The sequence below is a fragment of the Leptonychotes weddellii genome, chromosome 1 (assembly GCF_054177405.1).
Source record: "Leptonychotes weddellii isolate Sample4059 chromosome 1, ASM5417740v2, whole genome shotgun sequence".
In the NCBI taxonomy this organism is placed as follows: domain Eukaryota; kingdom Metazoa; phylum Chordata; class Mammalia; order Carnivora; family Phocidae; genus Leptonychotes; species Leptonychotes weddellii.
The window spans coordinates 137,962,030-137,984,824 of record NC_138369.1 but is presented as its reverse complement, the minus strand read 5'-3'; the positions used below and the strand labels follow the sequence as shown (position 1 = coordinate 137,984,824).

The 22,795-nt window shown below is 40.7% G+C and overlaps 1 protein-coding gene and 1 long non-coding RNA gene across 2 annotated transcripts in view; one reads left to right on the top strand and one right to left on the bottom strand.

Annotated features, from left to right (window-relative positions):
• Window positions 1-22,795, bottom strand: part of LOC145723923 (uncharacterized) — a 74,741-nt gene that overhangs the window by 30,088 nt on the left and 21,858 nt on the right. The gene's annotated exons all lie outside the window — the stretch shown is intronic.
• Window positions 14,194-22,795, top strand: part of GAP43 (growth associated protein 43) — a 94,846-nt gene continuing 86,244 nt past the window's right edge. The window contains exon 1 of the mRNA XM_081833666.1: window positions 14,194-14,382. Within this exon, the coding sequence (XP_081689792.1) occupies window positions 14,353-14,382 (30 nt within the window). The 5' untranslated portion in view covers window positions 14,194-14,352. The remainder of the gene's footprint in view (window positions 14,383-22,795) is intronic.

Here is a 22,795-nt window from a genome sequence, read left to right as displayed (position 1 = left end):
AGGTGGGAAAGGCAGCAGAAACATTGTCAAATTATCCAGAGACAAGTTCAGTACAATTTTTGAATTAAGAAAACAATGGAGGGCGCCTGGGTGGCTCAGTTGGTTAAGCGACTGCCTTTGGCTCAGGTCATGATCCCGGAGTCCCTGGATCGAGTCCCACATCGGGCTCCCTGCTCGGCAAGGAGTCCGCTTCTCCCTCTGACCCTAACCCCTCTCATGTGCTCTCTCTCATTCTCTCTCTCTCAAATAAATAAAATCTTAAAAACAACAACAACAACAATGGAGTAATGTAAGGTAAAAGCCAATACATATTGGGAAACAGACCAGCGATCAGACAGTCACATCTGATCTTATCCCCCAAGGCAGACAAGAGTTGGTTTTCAACCCTATTCTCCCTTACTTTTCTTCCACTGTGGAGGCTAAAAAAAAGTAAAATGGTTACTTTTCCAACCTCCCTGATGTCCAGGTATGGTCATTCACCTTAGATCCATCCAATACAATGTAGGGCAAAATCTGCCTGAAGGATTCTGCAAAGGTGTTACTTTGTTATAAAAGGGGCAGATATTGGTGCTGTTTCCTCCCTTTTCCTGTCTGGAAAGTATCCATAATACCAGGAGCTGTAGCAGCCATTTTACTGTCAGAGGCAGCATACATGGGATTGAAAACAAACAAATGAACAAAATAGTTCAAGATATAAGAACAAAGAAAGTACAAAGAAAATCAAAGAACCTGGGTCCCTAATGATTCCATCCATGAGATGAATGAATGCGATCACCTACCATCATATTTCTTGTTATAAAATACGGAAATGACATTTTAAAGTCATCTTTAATTGGGTTTAATTACTTCGAGCTCTAAAATAGCTCTTTTGTCCCTGGTTTTGTATCAGTACACACACACAAACACACACACACACACACACACATATACACTCCAAAAGCTTTTACCCAACAGTAGTGGCTTTTATGTAAATGGCAGAGTTTTATCTATAGTACCATTTCTGGAGCAGGAGAGTTGAACTTTGAAAAATTTTAGGTCTGTTGAGAAAAGAAAGTTATCCCACAAGTTAAGGAGTTTAATATTGGTACATTTATCTAGAGTTGAATATTGAAATTTTGGTTTGAGAACATAAATGAAAAAGTACCGATCCCAAACAGCCAGCATCTATTCACCAAGAATAAATCATGCTAGTTTCCACATACCTTTCTTTGATCGAGTATAAAATATTAAGTAAGGAAAAGTTATCCACTCAGTGAAAATACACTGAGTTACCTAAGATATGCTGGGCTTGTGCTAAGAACTGGAGATGCAAAGATAAATAGAATTCAATTTCTTCCTTTAAGAAATTTGTTAGTTTCTTAACTTCCATGTAACAATGAAGATACCCAGGTAAGTAGACACTATCATAACGGACGGTAAGTGCTTGACAGGAGCCAGCATGAGAAAGAATAGTAACATAAGAAACGGTGGCATGGGGATGTCTTCATGATTCATGGAAGAGAGATTATTTTAGCTGTTATTTGGAAGAATGAGAATTTCATCACTAAACATGGGGGAAATTTTTCTGTGAATCAAAGTCAGTATGTGTAAAGGCACAGAGATAATTAAGGCATAAACGTCTTTGGAAAATGCAGTGAATTTGGTGTTCAGGGGATGTCGCTGGAGAGGTGGATAGGCAGACTGCCTGGTGGTGAGGCATTTGGACTTTCTCCTGCTGTTAACTGGGAGTTAAGCGGGGTATTACGTAAAGGAGGTCCATGATCTGGTATGGTTGTTTTAGAACAATGACTCTGGCTGTGGATAGAGAATAGATTAAAGAAGTGAGAGATTACAGGCAGGGCAGTATTAGAAATCTATCACAAACAAATCAGACAAGAAATGAGAACATGAAGAATCGATACCTCAAGGGTTTCCTGACCTACTGACTGACTTGCGAGGAGGAAGAGAGCACATTGTTGGCCTGGGCAAGTGAGTGAGCGGCAGTCCTATAAACCAGAATAGAGATTCCAGGAGGAGGTGCATATTTTGGTGAGAGGACGCGGGAGGAAGATAAGATGTTCATTTTGGGAGAGTGAATCATGCATATGGAGATCTGTGTTTGAAGCAGAATTCCAACAAGGTCTGGGCTGAAAATACAGAATTGGGAGTCACACAGAAAGAGGTGGTGGTGGTGGAGGAAGCTGTGGGCAGTGCTGAGAAGGCCCAGGCAAGTGGTGATTGAGGAAGAGAGATCTGACAAGAAGAAAGAGGAGGCATCCAGAGCTGGAGGAGGAAAATTGGGAGAATGAGTGTCAGTGAAACAAAGATAAAAGGAAATTAAAGGAAAAAAAACCCCACAAGGAGTGGTTAGTCTTGAAGCTGCAGAGAAGCTTGTAAGGTAAGGAATGAAAAGGTGTGTGTGTGTGTGTGTGTGTGTGTGTGTGTGAGACAGAGAGGGAGGGAGAGAGAGAGAGAGAGAGTGATGGCAACTATGGGCACCTAATTAGAGCCCATGGATTGGTGAACACAAAGGCAAATCACCAATCAATGAGAATGGAAGAGGTGAAGAGGTAAAGATGGTGGGCAGAATATGATGCAGGGTTAGAGTTGAAGGAGAACATTTCATTTATGAGGAAATGGAAGAAGCTAGCGTCTTTTAAAAGATGAGGCTTAGAGATTCAGTTGAGAGGAAGAGGGGGATGAGAAAAGAGAGCCAAGATCTTGAGGAATTTTGAGAAGATACTATTCCAGATATGCAGGGGAAACTTCCACCTACCTCCACTTTGCCAGGTTCAGATTAAGTCTGAAGGTGTCAAAGCAGCAAATGAGTGAAGTCTCACCTGAATGCATCCACTTTCCAAGTGGAACAAGGTCACGGGATCAGTCATGCTGAGAATAGAAGGGTGAGATGGAATAGTAAGCCCAGAAAAAGTGGAAAAAATGGAATTCTGCAATATTCCAAATGGGAAACAGAAGCAGAGAGAAACAAAGATTTTTCTGGCACTGTTTATATGCTATGTTCACATGCTAGGGGGGTGGAGGTAGAAGAAGAGGCAGATTGAATAGACAAAAGAGAGGAGGCATAACTGATGAATCCTGGAGAAAGTGCTCAGCTTTGCATAGGGGGTCGGTAATCTTTTCCTCTGACATGAGAAGAAAGAAAGTGAGGCTTCTGGACTTGAGTCATATACTTTGTAAATAATCTCTTGAGAATCTTACGAACAAGGTGGAGAAATTTGGACTGGATGCAAAGGCTATTAGGTAGACAAATATCTCATTGACTCAATGCTGATTAATGGTTTGATGCCTGTGTGGAAGGAGAATTCTATTTGCATGGCCAAGGATTCTGTCCTTGGCCCTGTCCTGTCAAGCAATTTTTTTTTTTTTTAAATTCAGTGCCTTGGATGAGACACATAAGGCTTGCTCATCAAATATGTGGATGATATGAAGCCAGAAGGGATAAAGATAACAGAAATATGGGATGATAGAATTAGGATCTAAAGAGTTATTGACAGGATGAAATAATTGGTTGACTCTAACAAGACAAAAATAAATAAAAATACATATGCAATATTTTACCCAGATGAAAAAATAAAACAAACATCAACAATGGCACTAGACAGTTTCAGGAAGGTGTAGGAGGTACTTAGTTTAGCAGGGTCACACATAAACAAATGTTTCAAAATGTCAGTTGGAGAAAATAAGTGGTATGATATATGGCCATATGAGTTTTTGCAAACTAATTGTTGAATTTTCAGGAATTTTGCAAGCCAGTTGTTAAACACAGCCATTATTAAAAATTAAACTATGCAAATTTAAAATTAAGTAAATTATATTAAAAACAAAAGTAATAAATACTCAAAATGTTTCACTTCCTTTTTTGGTTTTGTTTTGTTTTGTTTTGTTTTTACTACTGTCTATACTCTGCAGATGACTTATTTCTATTGTTTCTATTTGGTGGAAACACTATATAATGCTGTTTTGCTGTGCATCTCTTCCCAGCTCTGAATTCAGTGATGCCACATTTGTAGCTTGAAATAGGACATGGTGAGAGTATTTACACCATGGAAATGGGCAAAAGCTACAAATCATGTCTTCCTCATCCCTAGTCCCTTGAGAGCCAGTTGTTAAACATTTACCAGCACACCCATGAATAGGTTCACAATTTAATGGTATGGTGGTGGGACACACACACACAGAGATCTTACAATTTGGTCATGTATTGATTGATATTGAACATCTAAAATTATGGCACTGATTTATTGCTTTCTCACTTCAAGTATAATTATTAGGTAGGAATGCTACATTTTAAGGACTATTGATAAATTATAGTATAGTAAAAGGAGATAGGAGAGTAACCAGAATGAAAGGACTCAAAGTCTTGTTAAATGAAAAATAGCTCAAGAGATGCTTAGTATGCAAGAGACAGGGAATATGGATGAGCTATATTTAAACACTTGCTGAAATAGTATGTGATTATCCTAAGTGGCCCCAAGGTTTACAAACAGGACTAACAGGTAGGAGACAAATATCAATTTCTATAGGAAAGAATAAGGACAACGAATAGGGACAACAAATACCCCAAGCGTTGTCAAAAGTTAAAAAAAAATGAAAAGCTTTGGAAGTAACATTCTCTCCTTCAAGCACAGGATGTTTTAACATTTGGTAACATCAGATGAGGACCCGGGCCAGATGACCTTACAGGGATCATCCAACCTTCTGGAATCTTTGAAGTTCAGGAGCATTCAATACAAATGACTGAAGGCATGCAGGGTCCAGTTTCTGTGAAACTGATTACCTCAAGACTTGTTAAGATGGGCCCCATGTCCTCATTTTCCTTCAGACCATGAAACAAATCCATTCAATGAAGGCCCCCAGAAGACAACAATATGCTAAAATGAGGGTTTTCCCCTCATTTAGTCTTTTCGACTCCTCTAATACATCAGATATTAGAAATGAGGATGACAAAACCTTAATGAGAGACTCCCTCATCTTAAAAAAAGTAAATAAAACTTTAGTCATTAGTTAGTGGCTAGGACATAGACAAGATGACATTTTTGAGCTCCAGTTTCAGTAACTCAAACCTTTCAGTGCTGTACAGTCTAAATAAATGGATTAAAATATAAGTAAACTAATATGAATATAATATCACTTTCTAGTAGTAAACGTCTTTATGTGGGTCAAAGAGACTACGGTGTGGACTGAAGTACAGTGCAATTGTAGATGGCCTGGGAGAATTATTACATGCTAATTTTGCCTGGAAAATTGAGGGAGGTGTATTTCAAACAACAGAGAGTCTTAAAACTTGAATGGTGGAATTTTTTTGTTGAATTTTAGAGAAGTTTGGGGCTTTGAGATGAAGGAAAGAATAGAGACTTGGAAATAGAGAGCCAAATAGTCAGCAGAGGAATTTTGGAGGATCTAACAGGTACTGGAAGGGATTTAAAGGAATACCAGATGAAAATTGTTGGAAATAAATATCCCAGAGCATTAAGGACAGAGAATGGGGAAGTCTGTTCAAGAAAATTCTGTGGACAGAGTACAGTAGCCACTCTAAGTATGTTTTGAATGGCTTCACTATGAAGAATTTTAATGTAAAGGAGAGTAGACTTGGATTTCAGACAGAAAAGGGTCAAAGTTGTTTAAGCAAAAAAAGTTCAGTTCTAGACTTGACAGAATCACAGTGGACTGGAGAAAGGGAACAAGAAGAAAAATAAACCAAGGGATTGTATTGTAGGATGAGCTGCCCTGTTTGAATGAAGGTTGAAGTTAATAATGTTTAAGTGAAATCTATCAATGCTTCAAGTCAGGATGAGCAAATTAAATAATATGAAGCCATATATCTGAAATTTCTCTTACTGTCCAACTATACGTTGTGTAGTATACAATACCTGCCAACAGCTGTAGTCTATCAAAAATAGTAAAAGAGGTATCACAAGACATGGGAGAGGATAAAAGGTGATGAGTTTAGGGATATAGGCTTTGGAGGACACCTATCTGATTCCCCACAGAGTGGCAGTTAACATTTAATGGAACACAAATGGGGAGACTCATGTTCGGATCCCACCAAGAAGGCCGCATTTTGTCATTTCCCCAAGCCACGTACACTCCAGAAGGAAGTTTAGAATGGGACAAATTCAGGATATGAGTGGAGCTGGTGAGAAACAGCCATTCTGTGTAGAACAAAAATCACAATTACAGATTAAAACAACTGGGGATCCTGAGAGTTAATGGTTGAAATTTAGTTCAAACAGCCTTCCTCCCTCTTTTTTTCCCCTTCTCACCTCCTTTTTCCCCTTTCTTCTCTCCCTTTCTCCCACCCTCCTATTCTTTAACAACTGTTTATTGAAGACTTACTGGCTCTGTGTCAATACTAGAAACCAGAAGCAAATTTACAAAGAAGCTAATTAAGCTTAAGCTTTAGGACTCCCCACTCACATGGACCATGAGCCACAGGTTTGTACATTTGTATAAAATTTGAAATAGTAAGATATTTTAATAACAACCCATTCGACTTCTGTCTCTTTCCACTCAAACTTCCTCTCGGCAACATTTCCCCTCATGTCAGGTTGTGTTGAGTGGCTGTGGGCAGTTCTGGGAACTGGGTAAGATGTGGTTGTATTGGTGTTACATTTAAATTGGGTTTAGTGGGATATATTTATGTTTCTTCTCGGGGCTTTTATGTACAGTTAAGTTATTGCTAGCCATTTATGGCTCCAAGGAATACAGTGAGCCAACTCACTGGGCATGGTAACCTGAAGTGCAGAACCAGAGGTTGAATTCAAATATAAACATCACTTGGCTTATGTTACGTAGCGCCTGAGTCATGTGGTAAAGATGAGAAACAAGATTTGAAATGTATGAACCAACAGCTAGTCTGTGGGAAATTTTTCCAATCATCAGCTGTATAAAATTTAATGTGAGAGAATCAGTTTTCACCAAAGCCTAACCAAAACTGAAGTTCTTTTCTGTTAGGAATAAATTTGATAATGACACATAATTAATAATTCATAATTTATAAATGTACCATGCATATTTTTTCTCTTTCCAGAGCAATTACTTGGAATTTCTCAGAATTTCTGTGTTTTTGTATTACCACTTGTGCCCTTTACCAAAAACGCATTGGTATGTGAAGTCTTATGGTTTAAGCCCCCCCAACTATCAAGAATAAAACAAATCCAATCAACTGTGTTAGAGGAAAGGCTAGATTATCTTTCCATTCTTCTTTAGAATATTACATTATAAAGTCATTGTTATACAAAGAGATGATGAGAGAACATGTAGCCAAAAATGTAGGAATTATAGAGATGTGTCAGGTAGCTATTTTAAAATGTTACATTTATTTTTCTGAATTTTGTGATATTTATGGTAAAAATCAATTATATATATATACATATATATATATAACTTGTTGTGGTTTCTTATTCCAAATAAATATCCACTTTCATACTTGACTTGAATTCTTTTTCTTTTTTTTTTTCAAAGATTTTATTCATTTATTTGATAGAGACAGAGACAGCAAGAGAGGGAACACAACCAGGGGGAGTGGGAGAGGGAGAAGCAGGCTTCCCGCTGAGCAGGGAGGCGGATGTGGGACTCAATCCCAGGACCCTGGGATCATGACCTGAGCTGAAGGCAGACGCTTAACAACTGAGCCACCCAGGCGCCCTTGTATTCTTTTTCTTAAGGAAGTCTCCCCTAAATCCTAAAAGCTTTAGGTCCCATAAAACCCACCTATACCCCTGCTGAAGACACCAGAAACAAATTAAAAAAAAACCAAAAAAGAAAAACTAAGACATCCAGTCAGAGAAAGACAAATACCATATGATTTCACTCATATGTGGAGTTTAAGAAACAAAACAGATGAATGTAGGGGAAGGGAAGGAAGAATAAAATAAGATAAAAACAGAGAGGGAGGCAAACCATGAGACTCTTGACTATAGGAAACAAACTGAGGGTCACTGGAGGGGAGAGGGGTGGGGGATGGGGTCACTGGGTGATGGACATTAAGGAGGGCACTTGATGTAATGAGCACTGGGTGTTATACGCAATTGATGAATCACTAAATTCTACCTCTGAGACTAAAAAAAAAAAAAAAAAAGGTATGTCACGGTGCTTGCCATTCAGGAATGTGCTTTACAGGGAGGAGACAGGCTGGCAAATAAGCTGTCACAAAACTTCAGGGGGAATAGAGAAGTATGGGAAATATTCTGTGGTTCTCTTCATGACCAAATCAAATGAAACTCTTATTTCAGCCCCTGATCCTGTGTTGGTGGTGGAGGTTTGTGTAACCTGATGGAATTTTTCACATCGGCTGCTATTAATAACTCCATAAGCCACTGAGTTAGATCTGTTCACTCAGGTAATCACAAACTTCCTCAGGAGCTGCATGGCTACTGAGTCTTAGCTTATGGGCCATGTGTCTTTCATCTCCTGCGCCACCAGTACATGGTTCCCTCACGGAGATTCCTGTGTTCTGGGATATTGGCTACTCACAGATTCGGATGGCCTCCAGTGCGCTGGAAAGAGAAACTCTGAGGGGATTTGTGGCAAGTTTGGAAAGATGGCTAGAGACTTAGAGGGTCCTAAAAATCATCCAGGTCCTTGTCTGTCTGCAGGAAGCAGGATGAATTCTGGCAGTGAGGCCATACTGAAATGCTATCAGCCTAATTAATGTGGTGACATCATTTCATAGGGGCTTGCCTCTCCCTGGATCCCGATGTAGCCATGTCTGCCTGGAAACCTTTGGCAGGCTCACACAACTTCTGAGTGTTCTTTCTTACAATCTGATCCTGCGACACACTTGAAACTTTCAATGCTTTCTGAAAATGAATGCTTTCAGAACTGATTCATCACCTCCCTTACAGTACCAGCCCTTTTTCTGGACCTCCTCACATCTGGGTTTGGTATTTTCATTCTCCAGGCTGCCCAGGCCCAATCTCCAAACAACTTTCAGTTCTCCCATTTTTCTCTTCCCCAGGAGATTCTTCTGTGAGGTGAATGCGACAAAATAGGGAGAGTGCAATATATGTGATACCTGGAACATACTAGGCACTCAGCAAGTGACAGTTCACTTTTTCTCCACCTTTCCTCCCTGAACTAAGCATTAGAACAATTCCACGATTCTCTCACCAGGTCCCAGTGTACCCTTCTCTCTATTCCATACTATACAACATTACCACCACAGGTATTGTCTAAATTATTCCTATAACAAATCTTATGTCTAATCCGCTGCAGGAGGTTGACTTGTGTTCCTCAGAAAACTATCTAAATCCTAACCCCCACTTCTATGACTGTGACCTTACTTGGATAAAGGATCTTTGCAGATATAATTGCTTTAAGGATCCTGAAATGAGATCATCCTGGATTTAGAGTGGACCCTAGATTCAATGACAGGTGTTCTTATAAAAAGAAGGAAAGACAGAGGGAGGGAAAGCCCGTGTGGAGATGGAAGTAGAGATTGGAGTGATGCATCTTCAGACCAAGGAATGCCAAGGACTGCCCACAGCCACAAGAGGCTAGGTGAAAGGTATAGAATGAATTCTCCCCCAGAGGATCCAGAAGGAACTAATCCTGTCAACATTAAATTTGGACTCCCGGAAATGTGAAAGAATACATTTTTTTTAAAGATTTATTTACTTGAGAGAGAGACAGATGGAAAGAGCACAAGTGGGGCGTAGGGACAGAAGGAGATGGAGCAGCAGGCTCCCCGCTGAGCAGGGAGCCCAACATGGGGCTCGATCCCAGGACCCTGAGATCATGACCTGAGCTGAAGGCAGATGCTTCACCGACTGAGCCACCCAGGTGCCCCTGAAAGAATAAATTTATGTTTTGTTAAGCCCCCAAGTTTGTGGAAATTTGTATGGCAGCCCTAGGACACTAATACACCCCCTTTGCCTGACCCTTGAGGTTCTTCCCATCCGGGTGTGGCCTGCCCTTCTAAGGTTCTCTCTTTACAACCCTCCTGTACAACTGCCCCTCTTCTCCATATTGACAATCTCTTGATCATGCAGTGATCAGTGGTACATTTTACCTTTTCCAACGTGACCCCTTTCCCTTCTCTAAAACTCATCGTGTCTTCTGTACTTATCCAAATCCTAATCATGAAATGGAAGGTCTACCATAGTCCATGGCAATTTCTCTTATGTTCTAAATTCTTGTAACACACATTTGACATTGAATCGTGTTTTGTCCAAATAGCATTTGTTTCGCTTTTCACATATGTGTGTATCTCCTTGAGGGCAGGATGTTTTTGTAACACAGAAAATTTTGAATAAGTAAGTGATGTCCAAAAGTGCTGATGGAGAATGCACGTGTAATGGGCAGAATTGGGTCCTTCAAAAGACATTATGTTGCAGCCCTAACCAGTACCTCAGAATGGGACTGTATTTGGAGATAGGGTTTTTGAAGAGGTAATTGAGGTTAAATGAGGTCATATGAGTGGGCTCTAACCCAATATGACTGATGTCCTTTAAGAAGAAGATATTTGGACACAGACAGACACCAGGAATTCAAGTGCATAGGACAACCATGTGAAGAGGCAGTAAGAGGGTGGCCATCTACAAATCCATGGACAGAAGCCTGGAATAGATACTTCCTGTAGAGCCCTCAGAGGAAACCAATCCTCTGGACTTCCAGTCTCCAGAACAGTGAGAAAATAAATGTCTATTGTTTAAGCCACACAGCTGTGGTATTTTGTTACGGCAGCCGTAGCACAAGAATACAACAGGTAAAAAGCTAAGACTGAAAGTCAAAAAAATAAGCTCCTGAAAGGGGGAGTAAAAAGATGAACATATTTCTACCTGCACTGCTGACACTCTTCTCTCAAGGGCCAGTCCTTTTCCTAAAATGACACACTCTCTGACGGAGCCCTTCGTAAAGCCCAGAGTCTTCCAGGTTTATTATGAAAACAATATCACTTTAGTATGAAGTTTAAAGAGATCTGTGAGTGGAACTGGCACCTGGCCTCCACCACTCTTCACCCTCTTCTAGAATGATGTTGCTGCCTAACCTACAGTTAGGAATTTACCTGACAGTATCATGAGTTAACCTGCCAATTAAAATTATATAAGGTTTAACCATGGGGCTTAAGCCTAGGCATTTTCTGGGATTGGTTGTAAGAGGATAAGGATTAGTGGCTCCACTGAATAGTTGGCTGGTGGGGATCAGGGTAATACTGGTATTTTATTTTATTTTATTTTATTTTATTATTTTATTTTATTTTATTTTATTTTAATTTGCCAAGATTAGATCAGTGTGCTTTTCCTCTTCTCATTCTTTTACCATCCTAAAATCTCCATTGCTCAGGGGAAAAAAATGTATTGGAATTGAGTCCATAATATTTAAACTGAATTTGGAATTCTGAGCTCCCTTATGGAAAATAATTTTCGGGGTTCATTGACTGAATGTAGTATGTCCAGAAGGAGGCATTCAGAATGGCGAGGACCCGAAATACTGAGGCACCTGAGGGTGATTGAAGTATGTGATGTTTGGTCAGAAGTATACAGAGGGCTTGCTGTTGGATGAGGGTATCAGCTTGTTCTCCATGGCTCTTGAGGTAAGGGCTGGATCTGTTAGGTGGACCTTGCAGAATGCTGGTGTCATTTCAACACAAAAACTTCCACTGTATTGTCTAATCCCCTAAGGACCAGAGGTAAAGAGGTGTAGCAGTCCATTGAATGCCATGTAGCTTAGTGGCTAAGAGGGTTTTGGAGTCCTAGCTTTACCTCTTATTAGCTGTGTGACCTAGGCTAGGTACTTAATTCACTTAGCTTTCGCATCCCATATCCCTATCAGAATGGGATTAACGATCACACCTCCCTCATTTGGGTATTAGATGAATTAGTGCACGTCAACCGCTGGGGAAACTGGTGCCAAGAGGGTGGTTTAATGTATTTAGTCAAAGAGTTCATCCATGCCTATGCCTGGTTTTGAGCTCTAGGCTCTGTCTGACTTCATTATGTCATGTTGTTTCCAAGGTCCCTTCCAAAAAATAAAAGGGAAAAAGATATAATTGGGAGGGCAGAGGGGAGTGCATTGGAAAGGAAAGGAGATGGCCCTTTTCTATGGCCAACTAGGTTGCCATAGTTGACAAAATGATCCTATCAGTGAAGTTATGTGTCTGTTTAAACACCAAAAGAAGCAGTTTCTTCTGCTTTGCCCCCTGTCCTCACCTCCTCGTTTTCCTTTCTTCTCCACTCTTCAACCCAGGGCAAGCCGGCAGGGCCATCATACCCACAACTGGAATGTCTCTGATGGAGCCCGTTCTTACCCATTCTTTGTCCTCTTCTACCACTTACATCCATAGAAGGTTGTTTTTGAAAGCTCACTCTGACTCACTATAACATTAACAAAATACTAAACTCAGAGTCTAACTCTGTTTCTTATCATAAAACATGAAAATTAAGAAGCCAACAGGGGAGTAAAAGAGCAAGTAAGGAAGGATTTGAAGCAGGTCATGCTCAGAAAAACCTCTGGGGATAATTTATAACCATCACCTCTTGGGTATCTCTTTGAGATAGTCCATTCTGAGATGGATGTACCTTGAATTTTGTTAAAATGTATTAAGCACCTATTAAGCTCAGTGATCCTGATAATATGTATGATAATAAGCTGTCTGGTTGACACCCATTAACTAGGCTTGTGTCTAGGAGAGAATAGAAAGAATATGAGGTGTTTAATTGGGAATGCTTGTCACTAATGAACAACAAGAAATAGTTTGTTAAGTTCTTTGAGATATTCATTTAAAAATGCCATCAAAATTTCAGAAAAGTACAATCTCTGAGGTAAAGCTACTATGTAGTAAGAATGGCTCCATCCTAATGCTTTACATACATTATATTATTTGGTCCTCACAACTTGTTGGCATTGTAATCCATATTTGACAGATTAGAAAATTAGGTCAGAGAGGGTCAGTAACATTCTCAAGATCACACAGTACCATACATCTAAAAATTGTGTTAGATACACTTTTCTTAAAGTCATATTTTCCTCTACTCAAATTATGAAAGAGCATAGGAGGAATTGAAGACATAGACATCATGATACATGTTTTCTTCTTACAACAATTAAGTTTAGTTTTATTCTTCTTTTTAAAGATTTTATTTATTAATTTGAGAGCGAGAGAAAGCGAGAGACAGAGCACAAGCAGAGGGGGAGCAGCAGAGGGAGAGGGAGAAGCAGACTCCCCAGTGAACAGGGAGCCTGGCGATGTGGGGCTCGATCCCAGGATCCTGGGATCACGACCTGAGCCAAATCCAGACGCTAAACTGACCGAGCCACCCAGGCGCCCCGACTTTTACTCTTCTTGACCAAACTGTAAAATATCATTTTGGGCACCGTTAGTATTACAGACTTATTTTTCAAATGTGCTCTGCTTTTTAAATAAAATTAGAAGAAACCTCAATTTTCAAACAGGTATGAGTGCATTAAGAACCACCGTGTGATTTTAGATATGAATGCTAATTCCTAAACATTAGTTATCATTTCTTAACTTAAGTGCTTCGAATGTTTAAAATGCTACATATTCATGTGGATTTCTCAAGGATATTGGAGCATATATGAGATATGTTCTTTGTGCATATTTAAGCTTATATATATGTATTTTAGATTATATGAATACTGAGAACAGTATACATAGTGTACATTTACATACTATTTCATTTCTCTGAGAGAACTTAACCCTCACAATTATTAAATGTACATAAAATCTAAATAGCAAATATAACATATTGGTACAGGTCTGACTAAGCTGTTCTTTGCTCTTATGATATTGGAAAAGAGAAGAGTTAGTAAAGAAATACAAGCGTTCCTCAAGCCCCTCTTCCCTAAAACACATTCCATCCAATCTCCTGAACTGGCTGGAATATCCGTCTCTACCCCCACCCCACCATCTCAATGCAGTGGGAAAGTCGGTGGGTAATTGGGTCCAGATTGGAGATGTTTAAATATTCATGAGGCTGGCAGGGGACTGGGAGGGGGTGACTGTCTGGAATAGGGGTGGGGGCTGGGGAAATGATTAGTCATTGAAAGCTAGTGAACAATTCTGAGAAAGAGAAAGGGAAGAAAAAGACGGAGGGAAAGGGGGAGAAAAGAGGGGAAGAGAGGGAAAAGGAGAGAGGAGAGAGCCAGAGAGAGGAAGAGGGAGAGGGAGCGAGCGAGCATGTGCGATGAGCAGTAGCTGTGGACCTTACAGTTGCTGCTAACTGCCCTGGTGTGTGTGAGGGAGAGAGAGAGAGGGAGGGAGGGAGAGGGAGAGCGCGCTAGCGCAAGAGAGCGAGTGAGCAAGCGAGCAGAAAAGAGGTGGAGAGGGGGGGAATAAGAAAGAGAGGAGGAAGGAGAGAAGGCAGGAAGAAGGCAAGGGACGATACAACCATGCTGTGCTGTATGAGAAGAACCAAACAGGTAGAGCTAAAGATTTTTACTTCTTGCTGTTGTGAAATTACCAGACTACAATATTTCCCTGTAAAGGCAGAAAAAAAATATTTTAACTGCTTCTGCTCTGGTCATGGTGCTCGCGTTTCCTTAGCATATGGTAACTGATGGTTGCATCCCAGCTTTTATTCCATTCTGTCTTTCATGCTCTGGTTTGCGAACGCTGCTACTAATTAGGATGAGGTTAGAAAAAAATATGCCTGTTTGGCTAGAAATAAGATTTGTGGGGTTCTTAGTGAATGCTCAGCGTTTTAGGTCTCTGGTTTTGCGGGTGTGGGTACAGGAAGGGGTGTGGGGAAAAGATGTGGACTCTACCTACAAGATGGGGAGGCAATCCTTTAAATTATTTGCAAAAAGCGGGGTCGAAGGAATCATATTCAGTAATGAGTGTTGCTTGTTCTGTCCTACGATTTTCTCACATGTGCTGCGGAAGAAGCCTTATTTCGTACATGCATGAGCTTCAAATGGGCGCAGGTATTAATGGAAAAACATGTGAAGGATTTATTTATTTATTTTTCAATGAATGAATGAAACTGTGATTTGGAAGATGTTTTTTAAAAAAGAGATTCTAAAGACAACTGGGGCTGGGGGCGAAATTGGCCGTGTGGAGGGGGAAAATCGCCTTCCCAAGATCGGTAGCCGATTGTGCACCAGCTGGTCGGAGGAGAAGGTGGACCACGCCCCTAGGAGCTTTGGGCTCCGATGGGATGGGAAAGACGAGCCGAGTATTACCTGTTGGAAATCAGGTCTTTTCCCTTCTCCCTACCCTTGCACCTTTCCGGGGATTGTCAGTGACCGGAGAGGGGCTAACATTTTGGATACTAAGCATGGTGACTCATTTTCATCAGAAGAGGGACACATACAAGCTTAGCGAGAATCCGCGTCCCTCCGTCCCTCCCCCACTACCCAGGTTTCTCTTCTATTTCAAATTGCTCACTTATTTCTTGAAAGACATTTTAGAAACTTGATTGGGCTGAGGGTGGGGAGGAATGACGAGTTCAATATTCTGCAGCAACAGACAGTGCCCTGGCATTCTCCAAATGAAGCTTTCAAACATTTATTGGAACATGTTTGAGTGATTTTGGCGAAGGTTAAAGAGAAAAAGGGGTGTGAGATGTGGGTGAGTGTGTGTGTGTGTGTGTGTGTGTGCGCGCGCACGCGTGTGTGTGCATACTCGTGGGGGGGGGCAGGTCTTGGTCAAAAAGCCCTTTGCAGATTGATTGCCTTAGGGGTGGGGTGCAAAAGATAGGATTTGGGCATTATTCCTGTGCAGGTATTGGATATTGGGCAATTTATAATACACTCGCTGAATCCGAAGTGGGTGGAGGGGAGCAGAGAAGAAACAGCCTGCCAGCTTTGCACATTTAGCCATCGCCCTGGAAGGGGCGGGGGTGGGGGGGTGGGGGGGATGAGGATGAAGAAGGAGAGGGAGGGGAAGGGAAACAGAAGCAGAATATAGATCAGTGGGTGCAGAGGGGTGGAGAGGCATGGGAAAAAATAAGTTAAATCAAATAAATAAATAAATAGATAGATAGATAAATAAATAAATTTTTCGAAGTAGCAGACACCCCGGGGTTTTGTGTGTGGCTTGTGTAGGCGTGTTTGAAAAAGAGCATGAGGGTCTTACACGTACCACTTTCCTAAACTGCTATATGGTTCCAGAGATTGATGCTTCCATTGGCTCATTTCTCAAACCAGGACATTTCCTTTTCTTGTCTCCCTTCATTCTAATACATAAATGCAATGGATACAGGTGGCTGGGTTAAGCACACTGTCAAGGAAACGTTCTGAGGTCACCCCACTGGTGAGCTGAGGAAATAAAATTTAGGAAGGCGGAGCCCTAAGGAAGCCAATGCTATTCATTAAAAAAGGTTTCATTTTGGATAGAAAAATATGCCGGTTTACAACTTTTTGCCACCCCATGTAGACACATTCAAGTATACACACACCCCCTCCGACAAAAGAAACCAAGCATAATTTTAGAAAGGGAATTGAAGCTAAAAGAATTCCCTTCCCAAAAAGAGGGACAGCTGCCTTTGCTTGGGTTCTATCTCACTAACAGCCCCAAGTATTCACTGTGATGTGCAAAGTGATAAAGCTGAAATTGTGTGTTTGGGGAGTTGTAGAAATTCGCATGTAAATGTATAGAGCCTCCGCATACTTCATGTACAACAGTCAGGCATGTACTCTGCACAGATTCCACATGCCCGCATGTGTTTTAGCATAAATCATATTCAAGAGAGAACATGAAAGGTATAGAAATGGTCATATTTGCCCATGCATTTTATACATGCGTACCTCTGTGTGAAATGGCCATGTGCCCTGTTGAGTACTGTTGTGTATCATTCACGTAAGTCAGTATTTAGGATACCATTAAATCAGACAGAAGGAATGGTGTATTCAGGGCGTGGGCTCCACACTATACTGACTGGCATTTAGATAGCGTGAGTACTTAAGTCTCACACAGGTTTCCTGCTTGTGGGTGAAATGATCCTCTATCATTCAGGGCAGAACCCGATTGTGTTTATCCCTCTGCCATCTATTCATCATCCTAGTCCTTAACAGGGAATAAAACAAGGGCAAAAACCTGCAAAGGTCTAAACTCTGCCACACCCATGAAATCCAGCAGAAACGTGGGAGGGGGCTGGAAGGACTGCACTTCCTTCCTCTTCCACTTGAGCCGCATAAAGAAGCAATCTTGGATTTCTGAGTTGTAATACATGGCCAGTGGGTGAGAAGAAAGCGTAAATGATCTTTATTAGCCATTAGTTATCACTATGGATTATTATAGCAGGAAGAAGAGCATGAGAGTCGGGTGGCGATGAGAACATGATAAAGGAGTGGGCAAAGGAGGAATAAAAGAATCCCTGAGATTTTATTGGTTTCTGATTTTCAAATATCTTGGGGCTAACTTTAAATAGCTTAATTACCATGCGTATTGCAGATGATGAAAAACTTGCAAGATGTGATCTGTGTCCACAAAGCCAGAAAACTGAGGTGCTTCCTTTGTTTAAAAATAAGGATTTTAAATTGTAATCGAAGTGTAAAGAATACCAGTGCAAGCCAGGAGCCCCTCCGTCCCCCACCTCTCAACCCCACCAATATCTGCTTTTTTCCTCGTAAAACAAATAATTCTTATCTGAGGGAGTGTGATCTGTGGTTTGGAATTCCAGCCTCACTGTGCCTTTCCCTTGCGGTGTTGGAAAGGTGTGGAAGGATGCCGCCTTGCTGCTTAGTGCAGACCATTCCCCCTAGTGATAAATTGGATTCCTCCTAAATCTCCCTGAGCCACACCCAGTGTCACCCAGGGACTAAGTGAATTAATTAAATGGAGGCATTCTACTTAATATAATTGAAACTGTGTTTTTTTTTTTAATGGTGATTTCTATCACACATTTCCGAATTTAAACAGAAGAGGAAATTATTTAAGGGCTTTTTTTTTTTCTGCCAAATTATCTGGACTTGCAGAGAACCTTAGAAAATTCACAGTAAATCTAGAAATGAGTTCATATCTGGTGACTGTAATTCCTTCTAAGCCATGCCAAGGTGCATACACAATGAGCCCAGCTTTCTCATGCTGTCAATCTACAACTCAAGTCCCCCCACCTCCCTAGGCTGAGGCAATGGGGATAAGAAAATGTAGGGTTAATTTTCTCTCTTGCTGAGTTGGCAAAACTACAGAAACCTCCTTTCATGTTTTATGCGAAAGAGCAAAGCTCCCGCTCACTGAGAGGGAGAGTAGCTTGGGTCTCCTTTGCCTCCCTCATGGCGAAATTGTCAGTGCAGTGCGTGGGGCTGATTAATCCCCATACTTCAGTTTTACCTGACCCCATAAAGAAGGGGGGGTGTCTTTCAGTCAACAGGAGCGCATATATATTAACCAAATGTTCCCCTTGTTCTCATTGATAGAGTAAGACAAGTCTAAAATCTTCCTCTATTTCAAAGGATGAACATACGCAGGTCATCTCAAGAGAAGATACAGCATTTAATTATTCATTTCCCTATTAGCTATCAGAGAGGCATTCAGGCAACCAACATGTCTGTTGTCAATCAAGAAAGTGATTGTGGGCAATTCTCCCTTCTGAGTTTCTGAAGTGTGGTCGGATTGCCTCTGCACCATTGTACTGAAGTCTGCTTAACATTCTCTGAGGTGTTGGGAAGAGCACTGTGCTGAGAGTCCTCAGTTTATGCCACTTACTCATTCTGTGATCTTGAATGAATCACATAATACCGGGCTTCAGTTACCTCCTGTAAGATGAAGACTAAAAAAATAAAACAAACAAAAACCCCACCTTGCTGACCCTAAAGGGCTTTTGTAGAGATTAAACAAAATTCATGTGAAGACAAAATCAATACAAATGTAAGAAAATTTTCTCTCCAAGTTGTGCGATGGGAGTCTTGGCTTGGGATTGCCTGTTTGTCAGGATTGTGGTGTGCCTACTGTCAGTGAGCAATTCCTTCTGGTCAGGGGTGATTCCTTCTCTTTAGCACTCCTCATTCACTATTCCATTTACTTTAATAAAGCTTCTGTTCTCATATTCTAAAAAAGATACCACCTCCAGTGACTCTTTGGTTTCCATCTTGTTTGATATCTCTTTGGCATTTTGTATTGTTGTCCTTTCCTCTTCCTGAAATTCCTCACTTGGCTCCCATGAGAGCTGCCTTAGCTCTCCTCCCTCTCAGAGAAGCTTTTCTCAGTCTTCCTTGTTGACTTTCTCACTCTCTTCCCCTCAACTATCAATTATCTTTTCATTAATGATCTTGATCCACTTCTCTTCTCATTTGACACACTAATTCTAGGTGGTCTCATCCATTTTGGAAGTTTTAACTGCCAGGGTGATTTCCCAATCTGTAGACTAGATATCTTTCCTCAGTGCCTGATCCGTGGATATCACTAGGTCTAGGTATTTCAGAGACACCTGCACTCATTATGTACAAAACCAGACTCAGTGTCTTCTGTGTGGTACCACTTAGTCTTCCTCCAAATTCCACCCCTTATGCTATAACACCATCTATCCAGCTTCCAAGCTCTAGGAACCTGGGTGTAATCTGAAGGCAGTCCTTGCTTTCAATCCTCACATCCAGATACTAAATTTTTCGATTATAGGTAAAAAGCTTTTGAATCCGTCCTCTGCTTTTCAACTCCACCACAAATAACCTGGTTCTGACTTTTGTTACCTCTCATCTAGACCAAGGCAATAAGCTTCTTGCTTGGACTTCCTATCTCCATCTTGCTCTTCAATTCTCCTTGCATAGAATACCACAGTTATCTTTACCTAATGCAAATCTGGTCATATTATTTTCCTTGTTAAAATCCACCAGTGGTTCCCTGTTAACTGTAAGCTAAAATACAAAGTTCTCGGCATGGATGACATGATCTAGTCTTGCCTACCTTTCCAGTCCCATCCTCAAATACCTGCTCCTCCAACCTGATGATACCACATCTATATTTCAGGCCCTGGTGCTCTTGCTCATACTGTATACTTTGTCCACATGACACTTCTGTCTCTGCCTGGAAAATTCCCATTTCCTCTGTCAGAGTTAGCTCTTTGAAGCCATTCTTGGCCTCCCTAAGTTCCACTTTCTTTGTGACCATTCTATATTTTGTAGCATCACTATTAAATCACTTGTTGCACTATATAGCTTTATTTTTTTTTCATAAACCAGTGTCTCTACTGTGAGCTGCTTGGGTGGAATCTTAATTCTTTCCCTAGTTCCAGGCCTATCACAATGTTGGACATGTAGAGTAACTGGCTTTATCTGTGGATAATATGTTTCCTAAATAAATATAAAACCAGGTTTACAAACTTTCCATAAATTGTGGCATGGCTAAATGGATAGAACCACTAGTAGATTTTTGCTTAATCTATTGGCATCAAATTTTGAGATGAAGCTAATCATCATTGATTGTTATTATTGATGTATAAATATGACAATCATCAGTTTTTAATGAAAGCAGACACAAAATGAGCCCATTTATATTGTGGTTCTCCAAACTACGTAACTGGTGCTATCTGGAAACATCCTTTCAGTGTCCTCCCACAACAACCAGCAAACTAGTCCACCCTCTGAGGTTAGCAGAGTGCCAGGTTAGACACATGGTTACCAGTCTTGGATCTTCTATTGCCCTTCCTTTAAGATCCCACAGTGCTTACACATGGTGCTTTGCCCACAACTGTTCCAAATAGAATTTGACTCAGTTTCTCGCTACTTAGTTGATTTACCTCATTGACACACAAACTTCCAAAAATATATGTAGTGTTGGCCTGTGCCCTGGGGTCTGTGCTCAAGAATCAATTTTACCTTTACTTGGGTTTCTTTCCTTCCCACTGAAGTATCCAATTACTATTCCACAAAGGGAAATCTCTCATGGAGGTAAAAGGAGGTTGAATGGTAAGTAGCCCTTCAAATGTCTGTTACATGAATGAGAATCAGATCAACTTTATCTTTCTTACATTTCAATGGACTGAAGGGATTTGGCTTCTGAAGTAGGCCTATTGTGGTTAATATAGGGCAAATTGCAACCACAGCTCTTCATGAAAATGCTCTTTGCCAGACTCTACATAGTTTATTTTCTCTGACTGAATTGGCATGGCCTTGAGAAGAACAGTAAGACAAAATGATTTATAGGTGAAGTTTGTCTTCAACTGCTAAAGCTGGGTAATGTTTTCTAATCTCCACACCTTTATTCCATATCTTGCTCATTACTCTCAATCTCTTTCAATCTCTTTCTTTGGGTTTTTCTTTTTTTTCCCTCCTCAGGTCCAGGGGGAGGTTTCTGATTATGTAATACCGGCCTATGCTAGTGTTTGATGCATGAGGCTATGAAAAGAGAACTTAAAAAAAAAAAAGTGTTCCTTCCAACTTTCCAAAGAGGTGTTTTAGACAAAATAGATATTTTAAGCTATGTCTAGCACATAGTAGCTTCTCAATAAAAAATATTCATCGAAGGAATAAAAGTAGGAAGGGAAAAGGGGCGCCTGGGTGGTTCAGTTGGTTGAGCTTCCGACTCTTGTTTTCAGCTCAGGTCATGATCTCAGGGTCCTGAGATTGAGCCCTGGGTAGGGCTCATTCATCAGGGAGTTTGCTTCTTTCTTTCTCCCTCTGCCCCTGCCCCTGCTCGCTTGTGCTCTCTTTCTCTCTCTCCCTAAAATAAAAATTAAATAAAATCTTAAAAAAAAATAGGAAGGGAGAGATGGATAATGGGCCATTAGGGGAGGTGTTTTGGAGCAGACTATTCCTGTGAACTTATTCAGAGCTGGCTTTGTGTAAATGCATACTCAATTCCATTGGTCCTCCTCACAAAGTGGTTGTGGTCAAAGTTACAATTCCCTCTCCTGTCTGCTGAGATCAGAGTGCCACACTCGCAGAGAGTTCGGGTTATAGTATGGGAGTGTGACCCTCCAGATTCCCTATCCTTAATTATTTACAGATCTTATTCTTTTAGATATTCTTTGTTTAATGTCCTGTTTCATGTCTTTGTAGTGAAATAAACCCTTCCCCTGAGTTCTAGACCTGGCTCTGCCAATTGCTTGTCCTGTGACCTTGGGTAAGTAACTTAATCTTTCTGAGCCTCAGTTTATCCATCTATATAGTGGGCACATAAAAAGACCACTCCAAATCCTGACTTGCCTTTTCTACTAGGTTGGTGTGAGGCTCAAATAAAGTGATAAAAATCAAAGTGTTTTGCAAACAATGTGTTTTCAAGTGTAAGATATTATTAACTGAGGAATATCACATACTGAAACCCAAAGTGTTCATGGTTCTATGCAAAGAAGTACCCTTGCTTTCTGTATAAAATCCATTCCCACCTCTCCTTATTCTCTACAGAGTAAATAGGAACCATGCTAATGGATGGGAGCATAGTATATCTTTATCATTTCCTTCAAAAACTTTAGTGACAGAATTTAAATAAGCCAATGTTCAAATTGTCATGCAACCCCAGGGTCAGTTCAAATGCATTTAGAAATCTCCACTATTTTTCCTTTGATCTTTTTCTGTTTTAGTCTTTCCTTCATATTTAGATTTTTTCTCTTCTCCATTTGTTAAGCTAGCTGCTTCTCCCCCATCCCCATCCCCACCCCCACCTCACTTCTAAACTGGGTTCTCGGCACTCAGATTACCAGGCATGCTGTGCTCACATCCATCACATGAGGGCCCAGTCAGGCAGAAGAATAGGCGTGTGGGGCTGGTTGGGCGTGACTGACTATTGCGATGAAACCTGATTGGGGCAAGCACAGTTCAAAGATTATCACCTGAGCACCATTTTCATACAACTTCAAGGTTCCCCGATGCATCAGGAGTTAACCTTGATCAGAAGAAGTGATATGCAATCCTGAACCTTTTCCAACCCAACTCTTTTTTTTTTTAAGATTTTTTTTTT